General features: G+C 42.3%; 1 protein-coding gene across 10 annotated transcripts in view; it reads left to right on the forward strand.

Moving 5' to 3' along the window:
* SCAPER (S-phase cyclin A associated protein in the ER) overlaps positions 1 to 23,946 on the forward strand; it is a 406,842-nt gene that overhangs the window by 343,487 nt on the left and 39,409 nt on the right. For 9 of the 10 annotated variants that reach the window (XM_075897363.2, XM_075897366.2, XM_075897365.2 and 6 more), the window contains 2 exons: positions 15,287 to 15,524; positions 19,361 to 19,510. In XM_075897363.2, coding sequence (XP_075753478.1) covers positions 15,287 to 15,524; positions 19,361 to 19,510 — 388 coding nt within the window. Of the gene's footprint in view, positions 1 to 15,286; positions 15,525 to 19,360; positions 19,511 to 23,946 lie in introns of those variants that run through there. The other variant, XM_075897373.2, reaches the window with a different exon arrangement.

Raw genomic sequence — 23,946 nt, forward strand, 5'->3', positions numbered from 1 at the left:
GTTTTTTACATCTGACTTCTTTTAACATATATTTCTGATTGATTGCAAAAGAATTGTATCCAGCTAAATAAGCTTTATCATATTGATTTGTTTAGAATTATTAATGGGATGGGAGATTAAAATAAGTTAATATTAACCTCAGGTAAAATTGATCAATCTTTTCATTACAAATAGTTCCAGAAATTACTCTGAAAGTAGCATACTCAGAATTCAATTTTAGGTTATATCGTTGTGATGAATAGATTTAATCTTTATTCTTCTATTTTTATACCATAGAAAATCCTAAATCTTATCATTAAAATTAAGAAATGCTAATTAGTGAAAGCAAATATATTATACTTTGAAGGAAAGAAAAGTATTTAAGTGACTTAAGTGTTGTTAATATATCTAAGTAACTAAATAATCTAGTACATAAAAATTAATTGCATAACACAAATAAACCCCATTATGCTTGTAACATGAATGTTAGTCCTTCCCTTCCGGAATAGAAAAGGCACCACACAATTTCCAAAAACAGAGAATTCCAACTGAAATTAGAGTCTTTGACCAACAGTTAATCTTTGAAGACATCTTTCTTATAGCAAAACATAGACCGTATTTGAAACAACTGCTCCAACCTGGCTGCTGGAATAACATTAATGGCCTTGGCATTTCCCTCTTCTTCCCCCTTCCCTCCACTCCCAAAGAACAGAAAATTTTCCAAGCAATGAATCTGCAGGCTGTGCCTTCACCCAGCACCTAAAACAGGGATGGGGAACTTTTTTGGATTGGGGGCTGCTGACCCACAGGAAAATCAGTTGGGGGCTGCATACAAGTGAGAAGCAACCAAATGCTTATTAACATGGCCCTCAGGGGGGAACCCCCCAAACCTCAGGGGCTGGATCCAGGTAAGCTGGGGGCCAATCCAGCCCCAGGGCCTTAGGTTCCCCACCCCTGACCTAAAGCATGACTTCTCTCAGCCACCCAAAGAGCTATGCAGATGTTGTGTTTCTACAAGGTAGAAGATTTACTCCTATGCTCTAGTTCCCAACATTTCCTCCACAAGAGACGTATACTACTTCGTTTCTAAAAATAAAAACAATTAATAGTCCTGCGGTACCTTAGAGACAACAAAAAATGTAGACTGTATCATGAGCTTTCGTGGACACAACCCACTCAGATGAATGGAGTGCGGGGTCCAGGGTACAAATACATAGCAGAAAAAGAGAAGGGATGGAAAAGAGAAGGAAAAGCATATTGTCAATTTGAGTGTCTGTGCTAAATGAGGCTAATAGAGTGGTCTGTAAGTATCCCGTGCTTAGCTTTTTATGTCGTTAGGATGTGGAATGCCGTGCTCCATCCAGTTCAGGTCTTTGTTCAGACTTTTATTACAGGTGTCAAATATGTAAATGAAACTGAGTTCTTCAGTTTCTCTCTCCAACTGGTTTTTGAAATTGTTTTGTAAAAGTATTGTCACTCTTAGACCTATTAGTGAGTGCCCAGGCAAGTTAAAATGTTCCCCAGTAACTGTCCAGTTTGGTCAATATACATGGCAGTGGGGCACTGCTGGCAAGTGATGGCATAGATCACATTAGTGGATGTGAGCCTCTGCGGTAGTAATTTATGTGGGTAGGTCCTATGATGATGATGTTTGTATAGATGTGTGGGCAGAGTTGGCACTGGAGTTGATTGCAGGGGTGGGTTCCTGGATGAGTATGATGGAGGTGTGCTGAGGGATTGCTGGAAAGAATTGGTTTCAGGTTAGGGGGTTGTCTGTAGGCAAGGATTGTCCTGTCTCCACCTACATCTCCCAAAGTGCTCCTTTTATTTAATCCTTAAGTCCAGGGTTAAGAAGAACAAGGAAATGAATCCCAAAGTGTTGGCTATGGAACATTCCCTGCAAACACCCTCTGAGACTGATCAGGAGATGACCCCTCCACACATCTGTCCCTGAACAGATCCAGTACCCCATCAACCTCAGGACATGCTTCTCCTAAGAAAGGAAAGCCTTTGGAGCACTCTGGGAAGACTACCAAAAAGAGGAGCACAGACTATATCTAAGTAGCCAGCTCCAAAAAAGTCCAGATCTCCATCAAGATCCTCCCTTTCTGAGGGTACCATTGAGGCCATGTACACTTTTCTGCCAGTACCAGCAGGTGTATGAAGACCCAGAGCTCGAAGGAGAGGAAACACAACTCCAGTAGGACGCCTGTACCCTCTGCTAGTAGAAAGAGAAAACACAGGGTACAATCAATCTTGGCCCCATTATCAGCACCAAAGGATCCCATTCAGCTGTTGGTGCCTTGCACCTGCGCCCAACTATTGGTGCCAGTGTAAGCAGCTGAGCCTGGGAAAGACAAGAGAAAGCATCAGCATCTAACAAAGACTCATCAATACTGGTACCATTGGCTCCAGCCATGGCAACCAGTTACAGTGTATATACCAGGGTCCTTTCTGGTACTGCAGAAGTTCACATACTCAAGGGAACTCTCTCTTGGATATCTAGTCCGCATTGCTGTCAAGTACCAAGCAGTTGAGATATAGGTCTCTGATTCCACCTCATTGGTATCTTCCCCCATCCACCCCACCCCAGCATGGAAGGATGCGGAGGAAGAAAAGGGCTCCCAGTCAGTATCCTTGATTTCTGATAGGGACTGTCCTACATATGCCTTTGAGAATCTGCTCTCACACAGGGAGAACTTCAAGGCTGGTCAAGGACCATCCTTGTTTGTCCCTCGTGGACCCCCCACAGTTACCATGTTGGAACCTCAGGCTGCCTATCAGCAGTACCATCCTTTAGGGATCCTATAGGGGGTTTTACATCCTCCCTCTACTCTTCACAGCAGGAAGAGATGTTTGAGGAGCTAGAGGTTAGAGCAAATGAAGAAATCATCCTTGAGATTCCCATTGCATCATTGCTAACAGTTATGCCTCCCCCTCCTTCCATCACCAGTGGTTTCAGACAATTTCAAGACCTTGTTAGAAGGGTGGCTGACATTGCAGCTCCTTCTGGATGAGATCAAACATTCTAAATATTTTGCAGTCAGCAACACACTCCAGAGTGGCACTGCCTATTAATGAGGCTTTCTTAGCTTTCTAATAGAAATGTAGCCGTGTTAGTCTGGTGTAGCTGAAGCAAAATACAGGACTATGTAGCACTTTGAAGACTAACAAAATGGTTTATTAGATGATGAGCTTTCGTGGGCCAGACCCACTTCCTCAGATCAAGTAGTGGAAGAAAATAGTCACAACCATATATACCAAAGGATACAATTTAAAAAATGAACACATATGAAAAGGACAAATCACATTTCAGAACAGAAGGGGGATGGGGGGGGGGGAAGGTGAATGTCTGTGGGCTAATGATATTAGAGTGATAATTGGGGAAGCTATCTTTGTAATGGGTAAGATAACTAGATCCTTTGTTTAAACTCAGATGTAGAGTGTCGAATTTTAGCATGAATGACAGTTCAGAGGATTCCCTTTCAAGTGCAGATTTGAAAGGTCTTTACCCACCCAGAGAAATAAAAAAGCAAATTGAAAGAGCCAGACGAATACCTAGAAACCATCTACTTCAAGACAGACCCAAGAAAACCAACAATAGAACACCACTTGTCATCACCTATAGCCCCCAAATTAAACCTGTCCAACACATTATCAATAAACTACAGCCTATACTGGAACAGGATACTAAACTCCAAGAGGCTCTGGGAGACAGACCCATAGTCTCTTATAGACAACCACCTAACCTCAAGATGATTCTTACCAACAACCACAGGACATACCACACTAATACCAACCCTGGTACTTTCCCTTCCAACAAACCCCGTTGCCAGATTTGTCCACATATTCACTCTGCTGATACCATTATCAGAAATATAATTTATGCTATCATGTGCCGAAAGTGTCCATCCGCTATGTACATTGGACAAATGTCTCAGACACTTCGCCAAAGGATCAATGCCCACAAAACAGATATCAGACAGGATCACAAAGAAAAAACAGTTTCTTGCCATTTCAACCAGAAAGGACACAGTCTCAACGACTTAACTACCTGCTTCCTACTACAAAGACCTTTCAAATCTGCACTTGAAAGGGAATCCTCTGAACTGTTATTCATGCTAAAATTCAACACTCTACATCTGAGTTTAAACAAAGGATCTAGTTATCTTACCCATTACAAAGATAGCTTCCCCAATTATCACCTCTAATATCATTAGCCCACAGACATTCACCTTCCCCCCCCGCATCCCCCTTCTGTTCTGAAATTTGATTTGTCCTTTTCATATGTGTTCATTTTTTTAAATTGTATCCTTTGGTATATATGGTTGTGACTATTTTCTTCCGCTATTTGATCTGAGGAAGTGGGTCCGGCCCACAAAAGTTCATCATCTAATAAACCATCTTGTTAGCTTTCTAAGACAGTCTCCCAGACAACAGCCACTAGTGCAGCAATGTGAAATAGGGTGGACAAGAAGTACTACATGTCCCTTAGTGACTGCTTTTCATTTTCCCACCTTCACCTAATTCCCTTGTGATGAATGCTCTGAATTAACAGCATAGGAATAACTTTTCAACAATTATCTGCCTATGACAGGGATCAAAAGGCACTTGGATCTCTTTGAACAAAAGCCTTACTCCTCAACAAGCCTGCAGTTTCAGATCACAAACTATCAGACAGTCCTGGCCAAATATAACTATCAATTACGGCACTCATTCAGCCAGATCACAAGTGACATCTGCTGGATTTCTGAAGAATGTCCCAGTATCTAAGATATTTAGAGCCACTATTGGTCTTCAGTCTATACATTTTCAAAACATTACTCCCTGATCCATGCCATTAAATCTGATGCAGCATTTGCCTCTGCTCTTCTGTCTTCATCTTTGTATACTGCTCTGAAACTCCCTCCTTCTTCTAGGAATACTACTTGGAAGTCCCCTCCAATGGAGCATGCATAGAGATACTGCTTGAAGTACTCATCCTGTACAATAACTATTTCTTTGAGGTTTGTGTCCCTCTCGATGCGCCATCATCCACTCTCCTTGCCCTCTTCTTCATTTGTTACCTAGAAAATGACTGAGTAGAGAATAGGGATGTTAAAAACTAGTCAACCATCCAATAAGCAAATGCTTATCGAATAGTCAGTCAACTAGTTGATTCCCCCCACCCCCTTGTTGCTTCTATCCAATAGAGGCAGCAAAGAGGGAGAGAGGGTGTACTTGTAAGCAGCAGCCTGCACAGCTGAGCCCGGGCTCAGCTGTGTGGCACTACACACATGGAGCCCAGAGTCAGCTGGGAAGTCCCCATCTGATCCCAGGTTCCAGCACAGCATTTCCGTGAAACCAGCTGATACCAGGTTCTAGGGAAATGCTGCACTGGAGCCCCAGATCAGCTGGGGAGTCCACAGCTGACCCCAGGCTCCACACGTGCAGAGCCACACAGTTGATCCTGGGATTATCTCTGCGGGTGTTGCGCGTGGAGCCTGGGGTCAACTGGGGAATTCCCAGCTGATCCCAGGTTCTGTGGAAATGCTGTGCTGGAGCCCAGGATCATCTGGAGAGTCTCCAGCTGACCCCAGCTCTGCATAGCATTTCAAAGTGGCAGCTCAGCATGGATCCCGAGGTCAGCTGGGGACTCTTGTACATTTCAAAGCTGGCACCTGTGTGCAGCCCGGAGTCAGTGGGCTTCCCACTGGCCCCAGGCTGCACGCATAGTTCCTCCCAGCAGGGGCTCTTGTACGTTTCAAAGGAAGAATGCGGAAGGGCCTATCGACTAGTTGAGTAGTTGATGGAAGTTCCATCAACTACTGAACTAGTCAATTAACCACTAGTTAACATCCTTAGTAGAAAAGGAGCTTAAGGTGGTTTGCTCATGCACCCTGATAGGTGTGCCACAAGGTGTGTGTACAAGCCAATCAAGCAGTGATGGTAGAAATCAGCAGATAAGGGTACAAGAGACATGTGTGCCCCTCGGATGGAGCACTCATAGAGACTATTACTGCACAGGATGAATAACATTTCCTTCCCTGGCTGACTTGACTTCAGTCAGCTAAGAAATAATATTTAAGGATTAAGCACTAAGCAAGGCTTCCTCTTTGGCAGTTTCAGAAGTCAGCTAGAGCAATGAAGAAAATGGTCCTCTGACTCCAAGTTTACCTGGAAAGCAAAACCAGTCCCTCTCCCTACCCAGTGCCACACTGGGAAATCATTCCAAAGCTAGGTTCAAGTGACTACTACTACAGGCTTCACTGCTCCCATTGGAAAGAGGCTGTCCTAAGAATTGGAACTAGCAGGGTGCAGGAGGTGGCTAGCTCATTTGCATTAACTCCTTTATGAAATCTTTATCACAGGTTTCAAAGTACAAGTGCTAGCCACTGACACAAAGATTTAGCTTCTGTATTATACTGAACTTTCCAGGGTCAGCCTCCTATAAGGCCAGAATCTGCTGGATAGACTCTTAAGAGAGTCAATCAGCCTGTTGGTGTAAAGCAACCTGCTCTTGTTGATCAGCAAAATCTGTTCTGTGCTCATATTACAATTCAGCGTTTCTTTCCATTTAAACCAAATGTTCAGACTACCTACACCCTAAACAGTCCTGAAATTTCACATGCCGCATCTCATTCCATGCTACAAACAATTAGAAAAGGAGTTGTATGTTCTGGAGAGGGATTCTGCCTCCCACAGTCCCACTATGCTGTTGTGGCAATATACAGAGGTTGTAAATGCCCCTTGCAATCTCTTATGTTGCTGGGGGAGAATCTCTGTAGAGCAGGGGTGGGCAATAAAGTAATGGCAGCCCACGGAGTTAGTCCCTGGTGGACTGCTGCCACTATGTTTACCTGCGCCTCCGCAGGTATTGGAGGATTGCAGCTCTGTTTGGCAGCAAAAAACAATTCGCAGCCTGTATAAGCAGCGGGAAGTGTCATGGAGCAGGATGCCAATTCCCGACACTTGCATTGTCTGCGATCCTCTGATACCTGTGGAGGCGCAGGTAAACATGGAGTTGTGGGCCCACCAGGGACTAACCCTGTAGACCAGCTCTGGCCACCGGCCCGAATTTGCCCACGCCTGCTATAGAGAGAACTACAGAGATTTGGGTTGCAGAACTGTATTAGCTGCGTGCGGGAGGTTTCCATATTTGTGGTTCATGTTGGTCCCTGATCAACCAATAATCAGAGTGCTCATCTTTGTCTTTTTTTTCTCACCAGGCTGTGCCTCTGTGTGCTGCATCTACTGAAAGCACAGCTCATAATTGCAACCCTAGTGTAAAAAAAAAAGTCCGTATTTTCTTCAGGACAGGCTACAGGGATTTTTTTTCTTGTTTTCCCCCCACCTTTCCTTCATGTACAGCTATAGCCTGAGATGCATTCATGAAGAGCTGTTTGTGTATGTGTACAGAGCAATGTCTGAAATTATTTTAAAATATTTATAAATGGAAGTTCAAAAGGTACTGACTTGGGTCATAGATGGAGAAAATGTGAAGGGGGCAGGCAGGGTGGAAAAGAAGGTGATGAAAAAGGAGAGAAATGGATTGGCAGGAAATGGACTGGTTGTCATGGAATAATGCTGCTTAGTCTTGAATGAGTTCTTTTAGAAAGGAGTAAGGAGGTGATTTATGTGCCTAAGAGAGAAGGTACACTGAACTGATCATGCCACCGGGAATAAAGGAGAAATTCAAGGGACTAGGAACCATGGAAGGGGTGAAGGGAAATGAATGAAATTTGTAGAGTGGTGCAAAGGACTTGAGAAGGAAACATGGAATCAGAAGATCACACAGAAAGAACAAGGGTAAGGGATGAGGCCAGCACGTCTGTTGACCTTATCTTGCCTTGTTATTTACACCAGGAATCCAACTAGTTATACCCAGCCATATAATCTATCATCACTCACTATCACTGTACCTGACTTCTGCTGTCCACCCAAACCTAGCATTGCCCCATAAAATATGCAAATGTATACACAAAGGTCAAACTAAAAAATGTTTAGCAACTGAAACCCATTTCCTAGTCAAAAGTTCCATTTCCAGTATTCCATCCTGTAAGATTTACCCTGAGTTGCTCAGGTCCTTAACTCAAATAAACGTTTTTCTTCATTTAAATCATTGCTCTGGGGTGGGACTGGGGTTGAAGTTGCCCCGGGAAGAGAAGACAACCTCAGCCCTCTCTCACTGGAGCAGCTTGGGACCAAGTGAGGAGCGCCTGTCCATGGTTGCTGCAGTTGCTGGGGGCACAGTCAGGAGAGGGGATCATGTCCCCATCTGGGGGACAGACAGACAGGCACGCAAACTCTCTCTAAAGTACAGCTGACTCTTTTTCTACTCCTGTGTCATGGACTCCCAGGTCATGCTGACATTGAGCCATACAATACCCAAGAGGAACCCCCTCTAGTGTGACAGCCCCTTCTTGGCAAGTCCATTCTCCCTTGGGGGTTATCCCCTCTGTGTCCTAGGACCCCATCTCTCTGGCCTTCAGCTCACATGTTTCTGCTGTGGGTCCCCTCAGGGAATCCACTCACTCTGGACTCCTGGAGTGTCCACTCCCAGAGGGAATAGTGCAGTCTTGTTCTCCAGACCACAGTGACACTCAGCCAGCATAAAACAGGAAGGTTTATTGAGCATTGACCACAGCAAAGGAACTCTCAGGACTGTAGACCTGACCTCCCTCAGCCTGAATCTCTCCTGTAGCCATATGGGCTCTCCCTGTTGACTCTGCCCAGTCCAGGAAAAAAACCTTTCTCCAGGCTCCAATATTCCCCTCTAGCAGCTCCTCCTCTCCTCTGTTCTTTGTCTTTTGTCCAGGTAAACAGTGGTGAGGAGTCCTGTGGCACCTTATAGACTAACTGAAGTGTTGGAGCATAAGCTTTCATGGGCAAAGACCCATTTGGTCAGATGCATGTAGTGGAAATTTCGAGAGGCAGGTATAAATATGCAGGCCAGAATCAGGCTGGAGATGACGAAGTGGATCCAATCAGGGAGGATGAGGCCCATTTCTAGTAGCTGGGTTGCCTGGAGCCCTCTCTTCTCTGCCTCTCCTGTCCTCTCCTCTAACCTTTGTTCCCCCCGGCTGGAACCAGATGGGCAGTTCACCAGGGTTCTCTCATCACAGCCCAATGTCCTCTGACTGGCCAGAACCAGGTGTGTCATCTCAGCTAGGTCTCTCAGTCATCTGGTTGCTGGGATCCCGGTTGCTGGGATCTCCAGTTTTGTGCTGTTCCCTGTAACAACAAACTCCTTAGAATTATAGAATCCTAGGGTTGGAAGACACCTCAGGAGGTCATTAAGTCCAACCCCAGCCCAAAGCTGAACCAACCCCAGCCAGGGCTTTGTCAAGCCGAAACTTAAAAAAGAGATGGAGATTCCACCCCCTCCCTAGGTAACCCATTCCAGTGCTTCCCCACACTCCTAGTAAAGTAGTTTTTCCTAATATCCAACCTAAACCTCCCCCACTGCAACTTGAGACCATTGCTCCTTGTTCTGTCAACTGTCATCACTGAGAACAGCCTCTCTCCACTCTCTTTGGAACCTCCCTTCAAGTAGTTAAAGGCTGTCAACCCCTCCCCCACACACACACACACTTCTGTAAACTAAATAAGCCCAAATCCCTCAGCTTCTCCTCATAAGTCATGTACTTCAGCCCCCTAATCATTTTTGTTGCCATCTGTCAGACCTTCTCCAGTATGTCTATATTCCTTTCTTAATGGGGGAGCCCCAGAATTGGACACAGTACTCCAGATATGGTCTCACTAGTGACGAATAAAGGGGAATAATGACTTCTCTAGATCTGCTGGCAATGCTTTTCCTAATGCAACCTAATATGTTGTTAGCTTTCTTGGCTACGAGGGCACACAGTTTACTCATATCCAGCTTCTCATCCACTATAATCCCCAGGTCTTTTTCTGACAAACTGCTGCTTAGCTAATCAGTCCCCAGCCTGTAACAGTGCTTGGGATTATTCCGTCCGTAGTGCAAGATATCTGTCTCTCCCCCTTGCATCACCTCATCCAGGTCATTAATAAAGATGTTGAACAAAACCGACCGCAGAACCAAACCCTGGGGCACTCAGCTTGATACCGACCACCAACTAGACATTGAGCCATCCACACTTCCCTAACTTGCTGGCAAGAGTGCTGTGGGAGATGGTATCAAAAGCTTTGCTAAAATCAAGGGACATCACGTCCACTGCCTTCCCAATATCCACAGAACCAGTTAACTTGTCATAGAAGGCAATCAGGTTGGTCAGGCATGACTTGCCCTTGGTGAATCCATGTTGACTTTTCCTGATCACTTCTTCTCTTCCACGTGCTCCAAAATGGATTCCTGATGGATTCCCTCCATGGTATTTCCAGAGACTGAGGTGAGGCTGACCAGACTGTAGTTCCCTGAATTGTTCTTTTACCCTTTTTTAAAGATTGGCGCTACATTTGCCTTTTTACAAAGGTTCAGGACCTCCCCCAGTCATCACAAGTTTTCAAAGATAATGGCCAATGGCTCTGCAACCACATCAGCCAACTCAGCTTTTCTCCTGGAGCTCTGAGTAATCATACTGCTCTCTTACATACAGTGCAACTCCTCCACCTTTTCTCCCCCCCACCTGATTAAACCAGTAATATCTAGGGACACAGTGCTATCCCTTCAACATGCAAGCCCTTTAAACCCCCCACAAATCCCCAATTTCATCAGCCCCTGCACACTGCTGACCTAGTGGGGTTATAGCTGTCCTGGTCCCCATGCCTGGCCCCTTGCCCCCCTGTGGTCATTCTACAGTATAACTGTCCCTTCTACCATACTGCTCCCTTTCCATTTAATTAGAAACAATCTCATTCTGGGAACATCCCATTGTCCTGGCATATCCAAACCGTGACCTTGCTTTGAGTTATGATAAGAGGAAGCTGCATTCCAAATTTGGTATAACAATGACTATTCTAAATAATTTTGTATCACATGCAGATTTTATCACTTTACTGTTTCACGCCCTTTTCCATATTATTAGGAAGTATATGAAACAATACCAGTTCTGATTTCAGTAAGGAAACCCAGTGTTAACCACTTGTTGAAAATTGACCATTTATTCCTATTCTGTTTTCTATCTGTTTGTCATAGCAAAACTTTCACCACAAGACTATTTAGTTTCCTCAATAGACTCTTATGAGGGGCTATGTCAAAGGCTTTTTAAAAGTTTAGATTTATTAAATCTGTTAGCTTTCTTTTAAACATGGGGTTTTTTGGTTGGTTTGTTTGGGAGGTTTTTTGCATTCACAAGAGATTCTCATAGATTGAAGAAGTATGGTTTTCCATTACACAAGGTGTACTATTTATTCTTTTTCTGTAGCTTTTGCTACCCTGTAGTCTTCTAATATAGTAGCTGATTTTAATAAGAGGTTGTATATTTTTGTTCTGAGCTCATCTATTTAATTCTTAAAATTCATTCTTCTTAACTTTAGGGTGAATGTCATTTGATACTGGTATCTTGTTGCTATTTAATATGTCCATATTTCCAGTTGTTCAAGCCACCATGTCTTTGCCCATTAAATTGGTGATGGTCCCTAGGACACTCCTCCACCTCTCCCGGCCATTGTCATAAAGAAGCTTTTAAAAAAATAGAACGGCCATACTGAATCAGACCAAATATCTAGCTAGCCCAGTATCCTGCCTTCTGATAGTGGCCAATGCCAGATGCCCCAGAGGGAATGAACAGAACAAGGGATCATCAGGTGATCCCTTCCCTGTCACCCATTGTCAGCCTCTGATGAACAGAAGCTAGAGACACCATCCCTGCCCACCCTGGCTAATAAGCATTGATGGACCTATCTTCCATGAATTTATCTAATATCTTTTTTGAACCCTGTTAAAGTCCTGGGGTGTGTCTAGACTACATGCCTCCTTCGACGGAGGCATGTAGATTAGCCAGATCGGAAGAGGGAAATGAAGCCGCGATTAAAATAATTGCGGCTTCATTTAAATTTAAATGGCTGCCCCGATCTGCCGATCAGCTGTTTGTCGGCAGATCGGGGCAGTCTGGACGCGATGCCCCGACAAAGAAGCCTTTCTTCATCGGCACAGGTAAGCCTCGTGAAACCAGGTTTACCTGTGCCGATGAAGAAAGGCTTCTTTGTCGGGGCATCGCGTCCAGACTGCCCCGATCTGCCGACAAACAGCTGATCGGCAGATCGGGGCAGCCATTTAAATTTAAATGAAGCCGCGATTAAAATAATCGCGGCTTCATTTCCTTCTTCCGATCTGGCTAATCTACATGCCTCCGTCGAAGGAGGCATGTAGTCTAGACACACCCCTGGTCTTTACAATGCCCTCTAGCAAGGAATTCCACAGGTTGACTATGCATTGCGTGAAGAAATACTTCCTTTTGTTACCAGCTACCTCTTAATTTCATTTGTTCTAGTTCTTATGTTATGGAAACAAGTAAATAGCTTTTCCTTATTCACTTTCTCCACACATGATTTTAAAGACCTCTATTATATCTCATCTTAGTCTCCTCTTTTCTAAGCTGAAAAGTCCCAGTCTTTTTAATCTCTCTTCATATAGCAGCCGTTCCAAACCCCTAATCATTTTCTTGTTGTTTTCTGAACTTTTTCCAATGCCCAGATATCTTTTTTGAGATGAGATGACCACATTTGTACGCAATACAGAGCATACCCGCTATACATCCAAGATACATTCCAAAAATGTGCATGTATAGCGAAATGACTTAAAGCGGGGAATTTTTTCCCCACAGCTGACTTCCATTTGTGCAATTATTTTGCACGACTTAAGAACAGGGAATGGGAAGACTTAGAACTCATCAGCTCCTACAAGCGTCAGTAACATTAATGCGGAACTGACGTATACCTGGGCTACTTAAAGCGGGGACACCCTGTATTCAAGATGGGGGCGTACCATGGATTTATACAATGGCAATAAGAGCGGAAGAGTACTGACACCATTATCTACACAGACAAAGAACCATTGGCACCTAATATTCTGCTTGCTATTTTGACTGTTGCTGCACATTGAGTGGATGTTTTCAGAGAACTATCCACAATGACTCCAAGATCTCTTTCGTGAGAGGTAATAGCTAATTTAGTCCCCATTATTTTGTATGTATACCTGGGATTGTGTTTTCCAATATGTACTACTTTGCATTTAGCGATATTAAAATTCATCTGCCATTTTGTTGCCCGATCATCTAGTTTTATGAGATCCTTTTGAAGCTCTTCACATTCTGCTTTGGTCTTAACTATATTGAGCAGTTTAATATCATCTGCAAATTTTGCCACCTCAGTTTACTTTTTTCTCCAAATTATTTATGAATATGTTGAATAGGATTGGTCCCTATACGGATCCCATGTGGGAACACCACTGTTTACCTCTAAAAAATGACCATTTATTCCTACCCTTTGTTTCCTATCTTTAACCAGTTATCAGTGCATGAAAGGAACTTCTCTTTTATCCCCTGACAACTCACTTTACTTAAGAGCCTTTGGTGAGGGACCTTGTCAAAGGCTTTCTGGAAATCTAAGTACACTATATACCCTGGATCCCCCTTGTCCATATGCTTGTTGACTCCCTCAAAGAACTCTGGCAGATTAGTAAGGCATGATTTCCCTTTACAAGAAACCAACAAATTATGTTAATAGAATATGGGGTATAGACTAAATATATGTATTAGATGTGTGCAAGGAGTTACTATGAGTGCTCCAAGTTATCATAACTTTCAAGCTATGGAGTTCCTGCCTGGTATCAACTGGTTAGCATGAACCTAGGAGTGGATCAGAGCTCGGAATCTTTGGAGAAAGATTATAGAGATAGGTGAACAGTTATCTAGAGAGCCTTCGTATATAAATGAGTGTACATTGTTAAACATTTTGCAGAAATACTACAGTTTCATGATATATTACAGACATCAGATTTGTTCATGTTTTCTTCTATTTGACATATTTTAAATGTTAGCCTTTCTGATAGTTTTCATTTTAGACAGTTTAATGCAGGGATTGCAAATTCATGGCCCACAGGCCAGCTGCGACCCAAGCAGTTTCACAGACCGACCTGTGCATGGCTGCTGGCATGTAAGGGTATGTCTATACTAGCCCCCTAGTTCGATCTAGGGAGGCTAATGAGGGCGACTGAAATTGCAAATGAAGCGCGGGATTTAAATATCCTGCGTCTCATTAGCAGGTTCCCGGATGGTCGCCGTTTTATAAGTTGACTAGCCCGAAGTAACTGCCCGGGTCTACACACGGCAGTGAAACGGGATTCCGAATTAAAGCCCTTAAATCGAATTAGCTGGTAAACCTCATTCCAGGAGGAATAACAGCTAATTCAATTTAGGGCTTTAATTTGGAATCCCGTTTCACTTCCACGTATTGATGCGGGCAGTTACTTTGGGCTAGTCAATTTCTGAAATGGCAACCAGCCGGGACCATGCTAATGAGGCATGGGATATTTAAATCCCGCACTTCATTTGCAATTTTGATCGCCCTCATTAGCCTCCCTAGATCGAACAAGGGGGCTAGTGTAGACATACCCATAGTTCCTGCAGCCCTATCGCACCCCTTGCCACAAGCCCTGTCCCCCAGGGATGTGCCCTCGGGGATTACCGGTGAGCGTGGCACAATTTGGCAGCATAGGTTGGGTCCCCTGCACTAACTGAGTCTTCTTTATAACTATTCCACAATCTGGGCACCCCCAACAGCCTCTGCTCTGCCCCACCACCATCTCCCAGGGCAGTCCAGGCTGGCTTGGGAGATAGCAGCAGAGTGGAGCAAGCTGCTGTGTAGCTCCGCTTCCCTGAGGCTCCCACTGCTGCAGTGAGTACTGGGGAGCCTGACTGCTGCTGCCAGCCTTAGCCCACCCAGGGCCCCACAAGCTATTCTGTTCATAGAACTGGTCTGGCAGTCGCCATGAGGCCCCCCCCAAAGCGTAGGACCTCAAGTGGCTGCACCAAAGCATGCTATGGATAGGACAGCTTTGCACACAACTCTCCTGGGCTACAGGGATGTGCCAACAATGGTACAGAACTATCAGCCAGAAGCCATTCTAGTCTAGTGGTGGCAGAATGGGCTCCCAGGGAAGAAGAGGGAATACATTCTCTGGGGGCAGTAGGTGGGGCCAAGAGGACGCACGAGGGGGTCGGGCAAGAGTGAGGGCCAGCAAGTGGGGCCAGGGAACACATGGGGGATATGTGTGGAGATACACACCCCTGCAGCCTTGCCAGAGGAGGGGAGTTCCCACTGTCCCACTAGGAGGATTTCAGTACTGGCACTGACCCTAAGGTAAATTGAGTTTGAGACCCCTGATTTAATTTTTCTTTGACAGGTCTTGGACTATATTTGACAATACACGTCAGGATCCCACCGGACTAACTACAGTTCTTCAGACTACAGATCTAGTTGGAGTCTTGCATATGCTGTACTGTATTCTTTTCCATGGCACAATCTCAGACCCAAATACAGCAAGTCCCAAAGAGAGTTATACAGAGAACACAATCCAGGTTGCTATTCAGAGTTTATGCTTCTTCAATAGCTTTGCAGTTCTTGATCTGCCAGCTTTTCAGGTAACAATTTTTGTCTTTTTAGCTTGTGCTTAAAATTAGAACATACATTGTTGTATGTATTTTATAAATTTAGCCAAATGCATATAATTGTATTTAAAATTAACTTGAGGAAGAGTCACAAATGAAATAAATACTTTTTGGTCTCATTTCTCCATTCATAGAGTTGCCATTTGTTAATGTTACTTCCATTGCCTAAATATGAGAAATAATAAATATAATCCGTTTTTATTATAAGACAGACATTCAGAACTTGCAAACTAAACTGAATATATAACATTACTATTTTTGTTCTACTGATTTTGAGAGTGACCAGTATTTTACATATCAAATCTAATCTCCTATGTTACAAGCTTTCAAACCTTCCGTGCCAACGTCCACAAACAGCTTACTTGTGTAAGAACTGTTAATGTGAGCTGCTTAGATGCTTTGAGTTGATGGCCCCATCCTTATATGACACTGTGTTTAAGTGTGACTTGCCATTTACTTGAATTTAAGATGGGGCAATTCAACCAGAATAATACTATTTTTTAAAATTCCTCACGAAAAGAAAGCATTAAAGTTTTGCAGGTGGGGACCAAATCTCTCTTGGAAAAAAAAAATTTGACTGGCAATTAGTGCATGATGCAAATAAATAACTTTGCCATTTTAAGAAAAAATACTATTAAAGTATTCCAAAAATAAAAGGGTAAAAGTTGTTTTTATTAGAGAGATGAAATTAACATTATTTTGTTAAACTTTTTTTTGCTAACAACAATTTCATGCAGTATATTATTCAATATAAAATGAATAATTTGTCCAATCATATTGTACATCCTGGACTCATTTCTGCACTGCACTGAAATCAGCAGGAGTTTTGCCTTAGTAAAGAATGCAGGATAATTCACACTCAACACCCACTTCTTAATTTTTTGTTTTAGTACAACTAATAGCCCTGTTCCAACAAAAAGGTCTATGTGGGTACGTCTACACTTGCACCCTAGTTCGAACTAGGGATGCAAATGCAGGTGACCTAAATTGCTAATGAAGTGGGGATTTAAATATCTCGCGCTTCATTAGCATGATCTCGACGGCGCATTACTCCACTCAACAGCTGTTTTGAAAGTGAAAGTGCGCGCCGGGCGCATTAGTTCGAACCAAAGCCCTTGGTTCGAACTAACATTACTCCTCATTTTTTTTTTGAGTAACATTAGTTCAAACCAAGGGGCTTGGTTCGAACTAATGCGTCACAGCCCGCACTTTCACTTTTCAAACAGCTGTTGAGCAGAGTAACGCGCTGGTGAGATCGTGCTAATGAAGCGTGAGATATTTAAATCCCCGCTTCGTTAGCAATTTTGGTCGCCTACATTTGCATCCCTAGTTTGAACTAGGGTGCAAGTGTAGACATATCCTGAGGGAAGACTCCTTCATCCACATGGATCCAGTTGCAGAGTCAAGACCAGTCTTTGGGGGCAAATTTCCAAAAAGTAGATGGTATCTCATATGTAAATTTTTCACAATTTGTTGACCCATGTTTCTGTATTTTATAAAATGATTCTTCAAGAAGTTGTCTTCTACATTATGTTCTGTGGTTCTTGCTGCTGGAAACATGTTATCAGTTGGTGCAGACATTATGGTTATGCATCAAGAGGCAGATCCTCAGCTGATACAAATTACCAGAGCTGTAATACATAGAACTCTGTACCATCTTTAGGGCTACACCTAAGATTTCACTCTACTTAAAAAAATATTTGCTCCCTAAAGTCATACAGGTTGAACCTCTCTACTCCAGAATTCTCTGGTCTGGAAACATCAGTGGTCCAGCATGATTTGTTAGCCAGATGTCCACTTACCATGGGTGTGCCCAAGTTTCCCATGATCCCATAAAGTTTATTTACAGCCACCAGTCCTAGCTCTCAGTGTTCTGTGCTGTTATTTTACTCTAATTTACCCTCAAACATCTAAGAGCCCAGTAAGAAGTGGAAGTGTTGGTAATGCTGCTAGACAATATTGACCTGCCATGGATCAGCAAGTTCTCTGGTTCGGCACCAGTCAGGTCCCAAGGGTGCTGGACTGGAGAGGTCCAACCTGTATCAGAATATTTAACTTTAATTAAAAAGACACCCAGTGCTATGTTTGTCTACTCATTACCATTGTATCTGAGCATCTATGACCAAACTTGCATTGTATCACAAGCCCTCCATTTGATATAACCGTGTTCATTTGTGCTCTGTAGAACTGATTTGTATTAAGTATAGCAATTAATGACTATGTGAATCTGAGGTGGGCTTCAGTTCAGTAAAGCATTTGCTTACCAGCTTTGCTGAATTGGATTGTTTTGAATAACAGAATCGGTGTTCCATTCTTAGTAACTGCGTGTCTCCATCTATTATTGTTAACTCTTTAGTTAATATTAAAAAGGCAGCATACACCTGAAACATATTATTGTCCTTTCTGACCCTTAGAAACTATAGCAGAATAAAAGGCAGGCAAGAGTTTATGTGCTGGTGACAATTATTAGCTCTCAGGAACAGTTTCCTCCTGTAATAGTAAGATCACAGAACAGTTTTCTGATTAAAAAAAGAGGTCCACTTCTGGCACGATATGAATTAATATCAGCACAGACTCATGGGTGTGTACATCTAACTTGACAGTCTAAACAATTGAAAGATGATAGTGAGAAACAATACACGGAATACTATTAATTCAGGCTAAAGAGGAAGCACAGTTTCTTTGAAAAATTAGTTTAACTTTTATACACAAACTTGTGTACCCCTTGGCCTGTTGTTATCAGGGAAGGTTAAACACAGATCATTAGGTCACAGCGTGCATGGACATGACTAATTGAATAAAAACATATTGATATATTATATAAAGTAGCAATTAGTTACTATATTATATTTTGGAACTTGAAAGTATTATTACTTATTGGGGGTATTAGCTAAGGAGATGGAAACTATCCATTGCTAGTTTTCTAAAACAAAAATTTCATTTTTCTGGGCTGAATTTTTTTTACGTTAAATCCTAACTCTACCACACGGACTAGAAGATATGAAATAAAGAAGACTTTCAGATGAAAGATATTTTCCCACAGGCCTGCACTGTTCTTTCATTAGAGTTAGTAGACTGTCATGCTCATTCCTTATGCTTCAGCTTTCCCCTTTGACCTTATGTCGCTCTGTCTGTTTGACATGTTTATTAAATAGAGGCTGTAGGCTGCACAGATAAAATCTAATTCTCCTGAATCTCCACATTACAGCAATTTGCCTAGTTTCACAAAGTATCCCAAAAAAGAATTGCAGCTGATGGTTGTCGTCTTTTGGATGTTTCTAACTTTTGAAAATGTTTGTTTGGAAAAGTTATTAGTTATTATTTATCCTTCTTTTCCGTTTAGAACACACAAGATATTAATGAGAAATGTATTCTGCTCTTTTGCAAAAATAGGGAATGATTTGTTTTCCTTTGCTTATTGCCGAGAATTATTATTAGTATTAAGTTTTCCCGGAACATGTTCTGCATATTTAAATAAATTGGCTACTTAATGCTAACATAATGCCAACTGAGAAGAGCCCATATTTTTCTTTGACCACTTAAAACTAAAATTTAGTTTTATTTACCGGGGCATTTATCATATTAATTAGCATTGTACTGATAAGTTGCTGAAAAAAGGAGGAGGAAAAGGAAGGAGTTCATTTGGCTTATTTTACCAACACCATTATGCTACCAAAAGAATAACCAAAATCTTACTTGAATACTTCCTGAAAACATTGAAAAGTATGCAGTTTGTAATTTCAGCTCTCATTTGTTTCAGTTAGTCCCTGTAGTATATTGCTAGGTTATGATTTCATGTTTTCTGTCAGTCTGTTATAGGTGCTGAAGGACTTTCCCTTGCCTTCCGTCATATTATCAGCTCTTTGTTGTGGTACTGTTCTCAGCATACTTGTGAAGGACTGCTACATGAAGTCATTGTTTGTGTTGGGTATTTTACTGTAAATCACCCAGATAATCAGGTAAGGAAGTCAGAAATTTGACTGGGATTATAGTGCACATGTTTAGACCCTGATCCTGAAACAATTTAATGACATGAGCAGTGCTACTGAAACTCAAATGTGTAAATGTATGTATATACCGAAGCATCTATAAGATAAGAGCCTACATTTTGTATTAGGACAAAAATATCTGATAATAGTTGTTACCAAATTCAGACTAAATGGGGAATGTGAAGAGGGACATCATTCTTTTTGCTATTGATTTGGTATGGTTTTGGTTCTCTTATACTTGAGATACTGATAGCACTGACCAACCATATGGTTGCACCTGGACGCTACCAGAACAGGACTGTTGACAAGTATGTTTTACGTGTCAACAAGAGTGTTATATTTTATGTTTATATATTTTCCTTTAATCTCGTTTCCTATTGGATAAATATTTGTCCAGAGAGAAGGCCAAATGCTATATTTGAATTCTACCAAATTCAAATGTTATGGAAGCCAATAAAAGCTGTGCATCAATCTTCCCTCCAAGCTGCGCAATAGTATGGCCTGCACAGCTACTTAATGAGGGGCTCAGGGCTGTCGCGCACTGAGCTGACTAGCTGGGGGAGGAGCACCTCAGGTACAGCAGCAGCAGAAGTGCCCCTCTCTTAGCCAGGCAACTCCTTGCATGGCAGCCCTGAGCAGGGCTCATTAAGCAGCTGTGGGGCCATGCTACCATGCACCTTACCAGGAATCTTGCTGTGCATACATATTTGACAATAGAATTTATCCCTTTTTCTTCATTCTTCTATTCATTTTACTTTCCTGTTTGTACATTGCAAATTCCCTTCAACTTTCTGGACACTGTGCCCACAGTTATAATGAACTCCTTGAACTCCCACACTAAAAAGAATTGCTTACAAATAATCATGATGCAAAACTTTGAGGATATTTGGGATTAAACTTTTCCCTTTCTTACAGCTCATCCAAGATTCTTGGTTTAGACTGGGTTTACCATGGTGTAAATCAGAGCAGAACTTTGCCTTTGCTATTTATTTTTCAATATTTGGGCTTGACTGTGTATATGTGTATATAAGTTGTATTATGTCGAATTATCCTTTGATATTATTTGGTTATATAATGTATTTTACATTGTCATTTGCAGTATTACTCTTTTATGTCTGTTTCTCCTGTATCCTTTTCTATTAAACTATTTTATTCAGAACTAAATGTTTTATCCCCTTCATAAATTGAAGAGCAGATGTAAGTGAATGTTTCAACTTGTCAGTATAAGTTTAAGGGGGGAAACCTTTTGAACCATAATGGTAGGGCTGTCAACAGCAATTCGAACATTGTAACATCTTAGGGCTGACAGTATAAAATATAATTTTGATGGTTTTGGCCATGGCTTCAGAAAAACTGGTGTACCCTGAAGCAAAATGCAGGACAATGTAGCACTTTAAAGACTAACAAGATGGTTTATTAGATGATGAGCTCATCATCTAATAAACCATCTTGTTAGTCTTTAAAGTGCTACATTGTCCTGCATTTTGCTTCAACTACCCCAGACTAACACGGCTACATTTCTATCACTGGTGTACCCTGGCTACTGTGTGAAGCCAAATCCTAATTCAGTATCTAAAAGTTGCCTGGCACTGGTCCTTCAAGAAACTGACTCCCAGGATGGTGCTGTGTTTTGCAGAGCTAATGTTAAGTAACTTTTGGAAGTTGAATCAAGGTTTTAGACTTCACTGAAGCAGAATTCAAGAAGTCCTGCAGATACACTGCTCATTCACATAGACTGCCTGCAGGTATTTTTGTAATGCGCTCATTTTGAGAGATGAGTGGTATTGCTGAGCTTCCCAGAGTCCCACTGCCATCTAACTGGTCTGGTTGGTATACAGAAGTGCCAGTGAACTCCAACTTCCTTTTCTCTCCACTTCAGAAATTATTTTTTTGGCACACAAGTATAAACAGATGTGATCCGCTGGAAAAGGGACATGCACAGAAGAGGAACTTCTTTCCAGAGATGTCAGTTGTAGTGCTCTGTCGTGCCTTTTGCTGTTTAAATTTGTGCCCTAGGGCAAAGGTCTGCCAGCTTGTGAGCAGGCACCATGCCATCCTAGCAGATGGTTATGGTGAGTAGGTAGCCAAGAGATAAAGTATGTGCATAAATGCGTTTGTCTTGAGGACATGATTCCCAGCTGGTAAATTGCAGTCTGTTTAAATCTTCAGCATCTGTACTTGTAGATAGTCATGAGCCATCAATCTATCTCTAAACTGGATTAAGTTTGAGGAGTAATAAATAACTTCTTCAGCTACATAAAACAATTTTATGTCATTGCTAAAATAGAGACAGTATAGCATAGTAGACCTTTGATGGCAATTCTTCAAGCTATTTATTTCTGTTAGAGATATGCAGAACTAATCAGTGGCATGGTGAGGGGGGACAGAGGGGACAGTTGCCCCCGGGCACCACACTAGGGGAGCGCCAACGTAACTGCCAAAAGTTTAGCTGAACGCTCCGCGGTCGGGAGTGGAACCTTGCCCTGCAGGCTGGTGGGTTTGGGGCTACAGACGGGCTCTCGCTACCCCTTCAGTTGTGTGTGTTTTCTATTGCTGTGCACCAGGCTGACCAGCCAGGCTGGCCTTGGCACGCTCAGAAAGGCCCCTGTTCCTCCAGGACTTCTCTTCTCATTTTCCTTCAGCAGCAGAAAGTTCCTTTGCGGGGCTGGTTTCAATCCTGTTAATCCGAGCAGCGGAGTAAACAAGATTCGGGCACGACTAAAGCTGAAGAGCTGCACCCTCGAGCCAATGGGGGTTTCCACAGTTTTTTAGTGGCTTGTTTTAAAATAAATTCCCAGGTGATTTAGGTCAATAAAATCCTGGGTGCTTTAAATCATTCTCCAGCTCGGAGCGGGGAGCAAGAGCTCATTCCCAGGAAATTGGAATTATTGTTTCTGTTCCCTCCACGTTTCCAGGCAGGCCTGATGGGTGCGTCTGGTTTCACACGCCAGCCTGCAGGCGCTCTTTCAGGGCAGTGCCCCGGGCCTGTCCCGTGGCTCACAGGCTCGCCACAGGTTTTTCTGGCCCCTTGAAATATGCTACATTAACCCCGCACTTTGTGTCTGGGAAACAGGAATCTGAGGGCACCACTTTCCCTTTGACAAGGCGGGATGCATTCAGACGCCGACCTCAACTCACCTTCCACAGGGGGCTGTATTTTGTTGTCTGACCAGCAAAGCCCACAGCCCCATGAACCTGAAAACCAGACCCCAGCAGCGCCAGCTGCAGGCTCAGGTGGGTTGGAATGGGTCAGACTAGTTTGCACCCCCGGGGGGGTGCAAATTTTGTCTTTGCCCTCGGGCGCATAACACCCTCACTATGCCACTGAAACTAATGGCCATTTTGGCTCTCATTGTCAGACTATAAAATTCTTTACCTGTAGCTGAATGGCAACTCAAAAAGATACGAAATTATTTTCTCTTCGTACTATTATTTAATATTTGTCTGTCAGTAGCACCCAGAAGCTGTTGTTAGGATTAGTGCCCCATCATGATAGCCACTGTGAACACACATACAAAGACATGGTCACAGTCTCATTACAGTTATCATTAATGTACTCACCACAAAATAAGCTTTGGTCCATGTAGCCAAATAATCACTGCAAGCAGTGATCAGATAAAGGGATTCTCTTTTGTTTGGCCCAGACTAGCTCAATTTATTTTAAAATTTCTACAACTTTCTGACATTGCCCATATTTATTTTATTAGTAATATTTGTTTTTCATATCCTGTTTTAACCTCCAGCTTTTTTCTAGGTCACTACTATCACAAAATGAAATGAATGGGTTATGAAACTAAAAAATTTTAAAGCAAACAATCCTGTAATATGTTAAATGTTTTAGTATCATTAGTCAAGAGTAAACTTCACTGTCTGTTTTGTATCAGCACGTGAACTTTTATTTACTGTAGGGTTAGACAGCTTGCATTTTTACAAGACAAGGAATTCTATAATCATGTGCTAGTGTGAGATTGCTTTATTAGGCATCTGCTTTGCATAAAGTATGGTCAGTGAAACTGGTTCTCTTTGTCACCATTTAGTCTATTAACTTAAGAAAACAGGCCCCATGGTACTAAAGATGCACTCAAAATAATAGTAAAAATAAAATGAATGTCCCTATCTTTGATTAAGCCAATCATCTATTTACTATAGGATTAGAGTTTCTAATTAAACTCTTGTTGTTTAATTAAAAATCCCCTCATATTTTATTAAATTTTCATTCCCTTTTCTACTTTGTCTGATTTAATTATTATAATAAACATAATTGGTATGTGCTGTCAACTAATCATCTACTTCATTTGCATTTTATATTGGATAATTGAATGTAGCCTGATAATTAAATTAACACAAATGACAGATGATTTGGCTTCCATCACATTACTGTTTGGGGAATAAAAATCTTTGCATAT

This window comes from Pelodiscus sinensis, chromosome 14 (genome assembly GCF_052426305.1).
Source record: "Pelodiscus sinensis isolate ZL-2025 chromosome 14, ASM5242630v1, whole genome shotgun sequence".
In the NCBI taxonomy this organism is placed as follows: Eukaryota; Metazoa; Chordata; order Testudines; family Trionychidae; genus Pelodiscus; species Pelodiscus sinensis.